General features: G+C 30.3%; 1 protein-coding gene across 1 annotated transcript; it reads right to left on the bottom strand.

The window, feature by feature from the left end:
* Positions 1-1,418: 1,418 nt before the first annotated feature.
* On the bottom strand, positions 1,419-3,869 carry LOC108454596 (auxin-responsive protein IAA27). The gene is made up of 5 exons (XM_017753102.2): positions 3,010-3,869; positions 2,392-2,630; positions 2,121-2,262; positions 1,972-2,033; positions 1,419-1,809 (listed from the first exon to the last, which is right to left on the bottom strand). Exons 1-5 carry the CDS (start codon positions 3,459-3,461, stop codon positions 1,772-1,774), a joined length of 933 nt encoding a protein of 310 aa, XP_017608591.1. The 5' UTR covers positions 3,462-3,869; the 3' UTR covers positions 1,419-1,771.
* Positions 3,870-11,439: the final 7,570 nt, after the last annotated feature.

Below are 11,439 nucleotides of genomic sequence, written 5' to 3'. Positions count from 1 at the left end.
TGATAGATGATATGATATTTTTTTATTTTATATGTTCAATTAGTTTTATTTATTTATTTATTTTATTAATTGAAAATAATGAATTTCTTTTAATTTGGAGCTTAAAAATATTTTTTCTTATTTAATATTAATCCATTAAGCATAGCTCAATACCTATTTTTTTGACATGAATTCCTCTAATATTAGCAATATTTTTGTAGCATAAAAAAAAAACACCGTTAGTGTTTTGCGTAATTTGAATAACATTTATAAATTTAGATACCAAAATGAACCTAAAAAAAATGCTTAGGTACTAAATTAGGAAAAAATGGCAAGTTGGCATATAAAATTAGGCCAAAAAATGGTTTAGGTGCCAAATTAGGAAAAACTGTCAAGTTGAGGTACCAAATTGGGCCAAAAAAAGTTAAGGTACAAAATTAGGAAAAAGTGTGAAGTTCAGGTAGCAAATGTTATATTAAGCCTAATATCAATATTATTATTTAAATTTTTAATTGAGTTGGTGTAACGAGTCAATCGGTCACTAATTCAATTAGGAAAATTATGGAAACACTCTTCCTTAATTACAATAAATTAGATTATTTGAAGGTACTTTAGTCTTCTTATTTTAACAAAAAATAATAATAATACTCGTATGGTAGGATTTGAACCCACCCCGATTGAATTAGTAAAATCTTAAATCTACCACTAAACTAAAGTTTTATTTTAATATGTACAATTTATTATCTTCATCAATTGTATATATTAATAATTTATTATTAATTAGTTTCAAATTATATGTTTAATTATTTATTGTATGTTTTTTAAACACACATTTTATTCTATATTTGTGGTTTCCACTTTCCACATGCATATAAGATTTCTAGTATAGTATATACACATTTTATTATTGGTGAATAATAATATAACACTTCATCATTAAATAAAGGGATAAATATAAAATTTATACATAAATTTTTTTCTAATATGAGATTTGATATATAAATTTTAATTTGGTGTTTTAATTATACACGTGAAACTTGTTCACATTGAATTGTAGTTTATTTGTATACATAAAACTTTGAATTTAATTAAGATATACACATTTAAAGAAATGAATATACACATTTATAAAAATATATTAGTAACATTATTTAAATATAATTATTATTATATTTTTACATCTTAAATTCTCTATGTTTAAGAAATGCATCTTCAACCCTTAAATAATTATTTTTACTGAAATTTTTACTATTTCAGCTTTAATTCAATTACAACAAGAGGACATAAATAGTATATATTCCTTCCATTTAATGATTTGAACGGATGGTAATAAAAATAGTAGTATAAAAAAAGTATTGCTGCGTCTAAGGAAGTCCCACGTGCACCTTTATTAAATTTCATGCGATCTTTAGCTTGAACATATAATATGAAATGAAGAATTATCATAAAAATGCCCTTTATTTTATTGAAAGATGGAGATTATAGACAGTTAGCAAACCATTTAGCCTTAAGCAGAGAGACAATAAAACACATAGCCATACAACAACAAATCTATATAACCTGGAAATTAATGTCTTAAAGTACATTTTTTTTTTTTTTTTTTTTATCTTGCCCTACTAACAATAGCAAAGCCTTCAGTGCTTAGAAACATGCTTTAGAAGCAAATAGAAGACACGGATTTTGATAAATAGTCAAAGGCTTTTGACATTCACATATATATATATATATATAAATATCTATAGTAGCAAACTTCCATCTTATGCTTTCAGTAGTTACAGTGACATTGAATCGTCTAGGTACGGTTTTTGCACTTCTCCATAGCCCTCGGAGCTGAAAAAACATGTCTCAGTGATTACTTGTTCGGAAGTAAACACTTTCGTGTAACTAAAGGAACAGGGTTTTCGAACATGTTACAAAGATGACCATTTTGCATTTGTAATGAACAGGCAATCAAAAACTAACAAGAAATGAAGAAATCCTACTATAGCATACCTAGGCCGATAGCCTCTGTACTCTTCATGATCCTCAATCTCTTACACGAGTCGGTAAACATCCTGCGAACGGAACCAGGCACTTAAATAAGCGCTAACTAAAGAATAATGATGTTGAAAATCAACCCAATAAGTTGAAAATTAACTTACTCCCAAGGAACATCGCCCACCAGCATCCAGTCACCGTCTTTATCTTCATAGGTGAGTACATACTCGGAACCGTGCAGAAGATCGATTAACCGGCTCTCAGACAATCCATCACCGCCAGAAACTCCATGAGAACCACACTGACCTGAACCAGTCAATTACGAAACCACAAATAAACCCTTTTCAAAGGCTATTCTGGCTAGTATGCACACATACCACTTCATTCTATGTGATCTGCTACTGAAAAACACATCAGATTTTCGAGTAAAATTACCAATTGTGAAGCAACTGAACATCTTTTCCAGTGCCGAGGAGAGTTCTTTGTAGCTGCCATAGATTTTGAGATCAACTTTTCTCAGGTATGGAGCACCATCCATACTAACTTTGACATACAGACATCCTGATCCTAACTTGGCCTCTGCATTACCATCACCATCATCATTCTTCGGAGGGTGAGAAGCCATCGTATTCTTTCGGAAAGACCGAATTGGTGGCCATCCAACTACCTGTGCCCTGTTAAAAACATCAACCGGAAGATAAAAGACTATATTTCTTGCATAGAAAGCCAAAGAGTAAATAATTTTGTAATTATGAGACCAAAACCAAAGACAACACGGTAGCTACAGAGAAGACAAGTTTAAACACTAACCAACCTGAACAAATTCAATTTGCACTATCAAAAGTTTCACACTTGTTATAAACATGTAGATCATGGAAGAATAAATTCATCAGAATTTACGTAATTTTTGTGCCTAATTCCACTGCTTATAGCCATAGAAAATGTTGTTATCAAACTTTTTTTTATTATTATTAAATAAACTGAATTAAGGGGTGAAAAAAGGTAAAAAAAAAATTAAAAAGAACAAATAAAGGAAATGAAGCAATAATTTACTTTGAAGCTGGAGCAATATTCCCATTTCCATGGCTACTGGTAGCAGCTACCTGAGGCTTCTTCTCTTGAACCACCGATGGCTTCCGAGCTGCTCCATCTTTCAAAACCGAACCCGAATCCGACCCAGAAAGATCTTTTCCTCCATTATTTTTACCGCCACGTCTAGGAGAAAACAACCCTTCAGTTCCTCCACCACTGCCGCCGGAGAAAACCCAATTACCGCCACCATCGAGTGCGTCAGAAAAACCTCTTTTTGCCCCTGACACAAAACTCTTCAGTGAAAGCACGTTTTGGTCATGATCCTCCCTCTCCGGTGACTCGGACCCGGGTAAACCGAGTCTCAACTCAGTATCTTTCAAGTGTAAACCATCCTTTTTATCAGAGCTTTTCTCCATTGAAGGGAGCTGCTGCTCTGATAAACCTATGTAATCATGCTCTATGGGCTTAGACATGAAAATGAGAACATGAAGAAGCAAAAGAAGAGATCAACCACCAAACAAAAGCAAAGCCAAAAAAGAAAAAAAATGTTCTTTCTTTTAAAGAACCAAACTGAGAAAAATATTGGAACTTTGATGATGAACTACAGAGAAAGAAGCTCTTTTAAGCTTTCGACGTTGGGGTATACTCTCTTTTGTTTCTATATTTTCTGGTTTTATCCACAACCGAATTTAGTGATTAATTACTCCGTACTCATTAAAAAGTAAATACTGATTGCGATTTTTAAATTACTCCATACTCATAACACTCTCTTTTGTTTCTATTCAAGAGAAATCTCTATTAACTCTCAACACTGTAATAATAATTAATATGAAGTTAAAATCCAGTTGAATTGGCACTTAATTGTACTTTTAAAACAGAAATTCTTGGTTTTTTTTAAAAGTAAAGTTTTATATATATATATATATAAAACGGCTATTTTGTGGGGAACCACTTCCGACAAAGTCACGGAAAGTCGTTTTCCCGGCAAACTTTCCTCCGATAATTTTTTTTTTTCAAATGTAAAAGTTAATAAAAATACGCCGGGTGCACTAACCTACACCGTCTTTAATCTGACGTGTCAATGATTTAACTAAAGTGCGCCTTATTCCAGACAGTGTTTGGACGACACGAGGGAAAACGAAAGAAAAAAAAATGCAGGGAATCTCAAAGAAAAGGACAGGACGAGCGCTGTTTGCTTTTGTAGCCTTTTTACTCTTTAAACGGCCAAACCTGCTCACATTTTAAGTTATTATATAAAATAATATTAAAAACTGGGTTTCGTTTTACATAATTTTTGGCTGATTTCTTGTTTGGATTGCAGGAAAAAGGAAAAAAGGCTGGTAAGTGAAAGGGAAAAACGGCAGTTTGAGGGGGGGGGGGGGTAGTGAAAGAGAAATGACTCTGTTCAATAATATTTTGTGTTTGTTATGTTCTGTTTTTTGTTTGATTGTCCGTAACTCTTAATTTGGATATAAATTTAAAATTAAAAAAATGCAGAAACAAAAAGTTTTATTCTCTAAAGATATGTAAAAGAAATAAAATTAAAATTTGTTTAAACTAAATAATAATTTCAAGTTTCAAATGATTGATTCGTTGCAATTAAATTAGTCGATAATTGAATAGTTTATTCGTATAGTGTAGTCCATTGTTCTCTCTTTTTTTCTTTTTCAGAAAAGTCCATTATTTTCTTCTTTTCTTCTCGTATTGAATTATTATTCTCCAAAGCACTAAGGTGGTATATTGTATTTGTTTTAAGGCTATAATTAGAATTTTCCCCCACAATAACAATTTTTTGGCTTTAATTATGTGCTAACCACCATGGATTAACTAAACATTGTTTAAGTGATTAATAAGGCTGTCGGGAGTTAATTGCCTTAAGCACACAGCCAACCATGAAATCAATTTTTTATTTCTTTTTTAGTCGAAAAATGGAACTAAATTAGATTAATAACATGAAAAAGAAATAAGGGTTAAGCTCAATACATAGTACACTTTTGCTTATCAGTTAGCAAACTAGGAAACATGAAAACATCTTCCTGAACTGAGTTAAGGCATCCGTACATTGATTCCTTTCATTAAAAGCGTGATTTAAAAAATTAAAAGTTGATGACTGGCAAAGCATCCTGCACTTATCAGTTAAAGGCGTAAGAATGAGGTTAAAACCATTAACATTAGATACAAAGTGAATAACAATGGTAATATCAACTTTAATCTCAAAATTAACATGTTTAGCAAGTTCTAATTCATCTCGATCGATAGGAATGTTATGCGTTATCTGGATCTCCCAAGAAAATCCATCTGTATTGAGTTTGTAAAAATCTGCAGGTGGGTTCCAGGAGACTGAGGTAAAAGAGGGTAAAAGGATGATGCGAACTGTAGGGAAGAGGGCAATTAATGAATGCCCATGCTTCGGATTCACTTTTTAATTAGATCTATTAGTTTTGAAGGTAAATCAACCTAAAATCATACGCTTAGCATAATTAATCTACGTTAAAATTCTAATAGATTTAATATTTTATTATATTTATTCTTACAATAAATAATAAATCATAAAATATTCATATTAATGACAATTTTCGAAAAGTACAGATTGTTTTGTGTTATGGACTATCTCTGATATTTTACCTTACCTTACTCTTTTTTTACTGGGGGTTTGATATTGTTATTTGTATATTGGGTTGTAATTTCTTGAAATTCACCCAATGTCTCAGAATTCGTCAACACCTTAGAACTTGAATTACTCAGACACCCAAAGATTTTATGACAGTTGAGAAAGATCTTTTGAAAAATAAAATAAAATTCGCCTACTTCGAATCTAGATTTATATTTTGGTACTGTCTTCGAATCTGTACATGTCTGATTTTTTTTATATGTTCATTTTAAGACAAAGTTAAAAAAAAAAAAAAAAAAACTACCAATATTTTTTTTAACAAATCTGAAGATGTCATGTCCGAAAGCAATGCAGACCAGAAACACAATAAAGACAAAATTACTTTAGAGCTGTTCAGCAATATCAAACATCAAACGCTTAAAGAAACACCTTCACTGTCTAACACTAAACTACATTGTCTAATTAGCTATAACTCTATTAAGTAATTAATTAATTATGGAAATGGTAAAAAGTACAGCTAGCTTTGTTACAATTAGGGTACAAAATTCGATTTAGGATAATGAAATTTTGATAATAATTCGTGTGTTTCAGACCAAAAAATAATAATCATAATAGTTTATGTTATGTTTTGGAAATATTCTATAATTAATCAAACTTATCTTACCATTACGATGACAAGGAAGAGATAAAAAGATCAAACAGAATCTCTTAACACCAACATCAACATGCCCCACTCGTGTCGAAAAAAAAAAAAAGGCTCCCATGCCAAAATTCTCTATATCTTTAGGAATATACCTCAATTAAAATACGATACAATTCAGAAAAAATATATGATATAAAGGAAAAGCTTTATTTGGCCAAGAAAAAACCAGGATCCAATTGTGTATATAAGGATTAGTAGTATAAGTATAGTCCTCAGTCCTTGGCTTGCAGTGTTTTTTGTTACACGTGGTTAACAATATAATAATCTTTCCAACTAAATTACATTGATTTGTAAAAATATTACCAAGAGAAAAGTATCAACTTCTAAATATAAGGTATTAAAGAAAGCAATATAGTGATGACAGTCATAGTCGAGATCATGACCTTACTGCGGCCCTACTCTACTCTAGCCCTGCTAAATTTAGGAATGGGTGATTTTATACTTCTTTTAACTCAACAATCAAGTTCTGTGTTGTGTGTGTCAAACTAATATTATTTAATATTAATTTTAAACGTTAAATTTTAAATATAATAATATAGATAATAATTTATGTGAACTTTTGAATTTTAAATTTTTAATATTTTTAAAATTTCAATTATTTATTTATATGTCATATAAAATAAATATCATCATATCAGAATAAAATATATATTAATTATCATACGGGATGTGATTAAATTTGTTAATAATTAATATTTTTGTTTAAAAATATGATTTAATTTTAAAAAAAAGAAATGGTGATAAATTTTAATAAAAATTAAATTAACAAAAAGTAAAACCTACAACAAAGATATATATATATATATTATCAAATTAAAAAGCTTTAGTCGGCGTTTTAGTATATTTTCCAAAATGGCATGATAGAGGGTTGGAGTCGAAGACCCTACACCTACACCTACACCTACACCTACATGGACTCATCTGTCCGTTAATCTCGCATTATGAATATCGTTAATTTTTTATTAGGACTGAAGTTAAAATATCTCAAGTTTTATTAGCATTGCACGTGTGATCTGTTTCCAATAAGCTTAGTCTTGAAAAAAGTGGATTAATTTTGGATTTCTTTTTCATATTTTCTACATATGTTCTGTATCTGATTACAAGATTTGACTTCTTTTTCTCCATATGTTATTTCTTAATAAACTTTTTAATTTCTAGAACCTCAAGTACGTAGTTTACATTCGAGCATATATATGAGCAATTAATTACTCCCTTCAAAGTCATTTACTTTCTCTGATTCAAAATTAAAATCCAGTACAAACAAGGATTTTGACAGCGAACAAGAGCAGCGCCAATTAATTAAGGTGATCGGTCCGGTACATTTCTGTCGAATGTCTGTCTCGTTATTGCAGAACCGACACCTCCAGTTAAGATCCTGGTCAAGCTGTCAATAAAAATAAGGATAAAAATATTACGAAAGATTTTATTTTATATTAAAATTATATTTTATTATATTTTTATTAAAAATAAGTAAATTATTTAGTGTATTTTTAAAGAGTAATTTGATTATTTATGTTAAATTTTTATTCATTTATATTTTTTAAATTTACATAATTAATAAAATATCTAGACAAATATAAATAAATTTTAATAATAAAAATAGCTGAAATTTTAATTAAAAACCATTTTCTTTTTAACAAAAAGAGTAAAATGTTATTTTATACTTAATATAAATTCTTCCATAATACTTTTACAAATTCCAACTTAATCTAGTCTGATAAATTACACTAACAATGCAAAGTGATAAGACTATAAAACCAATGTCCCAAGAAAAAAAGAAAAATGGATGTCATGATCGGACCATAGACTTTCTGGTAAGGGATAGGGGACAAGATGAATCTTAAAAACAGAAGCTTTGGACCCCATGCAGGATTTGATTAAACATAAGAGATGGAATCACAAAACTCTTTTTCCTTTTTTCTTAGTCTCGGATAAACTATCATACGGCTGCACAAATCCGACACTTCAGCTTTTACATCAACTGCAAATTAAGGCCATGAACCATGGAAAAATGCAACCCCACCACCCCACACACACAAGCGCGCGCGCGCACACACACACACACGTATATATTTACAGCTACATCACTATATGCACACCCAAAGATTCTCCATGTAATAAGAAAGAAGCTGTTCATCACCACAAGAATCACATTCCCATTTACAGAATAGTTAGGCCAACTTTCATTACCCCAACAAAATAATAAATGAAACCAAACTGCACAACCCCTCTGTTAAAATATTTGTCACGTTTCAATGGCATCTTAGAAGTAGGATATGAAACAAAAGCCGGAATACTTTATTTATTTATTTGTTGTACGTCCCATTAGCTTTTTTATCAAAGGGGTCCCCCATACGGCATCATGTGAATTATTGAGAGCGAGAGAGGAGGGACTTGAAACCCTACCTCATCTTAATTACCAACAAATCAGTACATAAAATTGATTAAGGTTTTTTGTTTTTTTTTTTGGCTATATGGCTGAAATCTCATATACAGTAATCAAAGCATCACCATTGGTCAGTTTGCAGCTTTCATGGAGAAATCATGAAACAATAATTGGTGGCCACGGGTGATAGACTTTGAGAGTAGGATCGTATTGGCTATATGACAAAAAAAAAGGCAGTAAGAAATTCAGAATATATATAAAATGGAATTCAGGGTTTGATGTTATTTGTTACATTTAATGCATAATAAATGTGTTGAGGGTACAGACAGGAAAATCTATAATGATCATATTTATTTAATTATAAAAAAATGAATGAAAAACTGGGTTGACATTTGAACTGCAAAATAAATGCATTATATGAGATGACTCACCAACCATATACTATATTAATGTCAATTTCAGAATCAATAGGATATTGGGAGGTCAATATATGCATGAAAGTATCATCCATTTAGCATTGTTTTGTAGGTATTGTTAACTTGTGAGGTCAATTTGGTTTGAGAACTCAAACCAAAAGAATAAAGAAAATGGAACTAAATTTAAAGACAACCCATTTAGGAGTGAACTATATTTGCTTTAGCTAAAAAGGGTAAAATGGGTTTGAAATATGGGAAGTTCTTAGGCTTTGGTAAATTGTAATGATATTCTTTCTTTTTTAGTGGAAGTTAGTTGGAATCATTTTTATTTTTATTTTTATTGGTGTGATGAGTGACAGGGTGATGTGATAGCAAGTGGCCTTAGGGTTCTGGAATTTTAATCGTCTCAATTCTCATGATAAGATGCACGATAGTGTACATGTAGAAGTCCTTGCATATATTGGAAGACTTTGAGTGACCTATTCACTATGGAGATGGTAGCCTTTTGGCCAGTGGAATTTACATCCAAAAACATGGATGGGATTTGACTTCCTTGGCAAATTTTTTTCTTTTTTGATTCAAGGATAAATGAAGGGATTTCAACTCCAGATGTAATGTTAAGAAGAGCTTAAGTAGAATCTATATTTGCCCAGAAAGGCAATATTTACTTTGAAACCAGATGGGGAAAGGAACTAAGTGAGGAAGGAGAGATGCATCTTATTAAGAAAAGAAGTTGATAAAGAGTATTCTCGGATTTATAACCTTATGAGTGGAGGCTATGATTAAAATCACTTTACTACATGAGATTTAGTGCACTTAAATAATATTTGGAGAGTATTTAGTTTTTTTTTTATTAAATCGATTTAATTTATTATAAATCAACTCAACTGAATTAAGTTTCAAAATCTGATATAATCAAATCAATTTTAAATCGGTTAGTTTGATCAACTAATCGCCTTGAGTTATTGGACTTGTATAATATATATTTATTTTATATTATAGATATATTTTAAATAATTAAAAATATATTAAATTAAGTCTACTTTTTCGACAGGATCGATTTGAAAATTTAAAAACGGATAGCCAAAAAAACTAACCCATAAACGGAAAACCGTTCAAACCAAAACCAATTAAATCGTTTGGAATTAATTTTCTCGATTTTAATTAAAAATTGCTCTTCCCTACAATAACTACTTAATTCTAAATATTAAATTGTTTGATGATATGAACTATTAGGGTTGTCAAAATTCTAAGATGTGGTTTAAACCATGTATTAGTTTTTTCATTCTTATAGAGATGATCAAACATGGCATTTGTTTGCAAAGCTGGAAACCTATAACAAATCCATATTACATTTGTTCTTTGCCCAGAAACCTCCTTCAAGGTCATATCACATAATGAAATCTCTGCTGATCCATGAAAATAATAGGTGAAAATTTCACCATTAAAGTTCATGGTCCATTAATTTTGGATTGGATGTTGGAAATAGTGGTGGGTATTTATGGTCCAATAAAACACCACCTCAAATAGACCAATGGGCCACTCTTCATTAATCTGGACTCCAAAAGTCTCAACCCCAGCAACTAGCAGAGAAATTTAAGACTTGAATGTCTACAATAATTTAGGCAGTTGACAAAAGATAATCATATATTGAGTCAACAAATTGTTTAAGAAAGTTGCTTATATAGGAACAAAATTCCTCCGCCTCCAATTGGACTAATATAATTATACATTAACTGAGTTTTGATTCATTACCCTGGGACTTTCAATAGCTGGTGAAGGATTTGGAAAAAGAAAGTCGATTCCTTCTTTGATTTAGAGAGAAACCCAAAGAGTAAATAACCTTGACGCCAAACTCAGTTAATGTATAATTATAGTAATCTATATGTCAATAATTTGTTGGAGGGACGTCCAAATATGGGGCACAGGAATTTTATTCGTAGGGAATGTAGCTATTTTTGTGTTGAAAATTTAAAAGATTTAAAAAATAAACATTGTTTTCTTATTTCTTGAATTTAAAAGAAATATATGTAATCAATTTTGTAGTAACTTAGATTGCATATATACAGCATAATTCTTAATTTTTTTATATTTTTTATTAAATTATCCTTAATTTTCTTTTAGCTAAATTCAAATCACTTTTTTTTCACGAAAATATTGACTAAAATATTAGTTTTTTAACGATGTTGGCATGACAACCCGTATGGCAGTTCACGTATACTAAATGTTGAAACTATTTATCTTATATGTCACATTAACAAATAAATTAATAATCTAAAATATTCAAAAATAACGTAAAATTTTGCATAAAATGCACGTGGATTGTAATGCAAAC

Source organism: Gossypium arboreum, chromosome 5 (genome assembly GCF_025698485.1).
Source record: "Gossypium arboreum isolate Shixiya-1 chromosome 5, ASM2569848v2, whole genome shotgun sequence".
Taxonomy (NCBI): domain Eukaryota; kingdom Viridiplantae; phylum Streptophyta; class Magnoliopsida; order Malvales; family Malvaceae; genus Gossypium; species Gossypium arboreum.
Note: the sequence above shows the minus strand (reverse complement) of the source record. Positions and strands in the feature narration are given on the sequence as shown.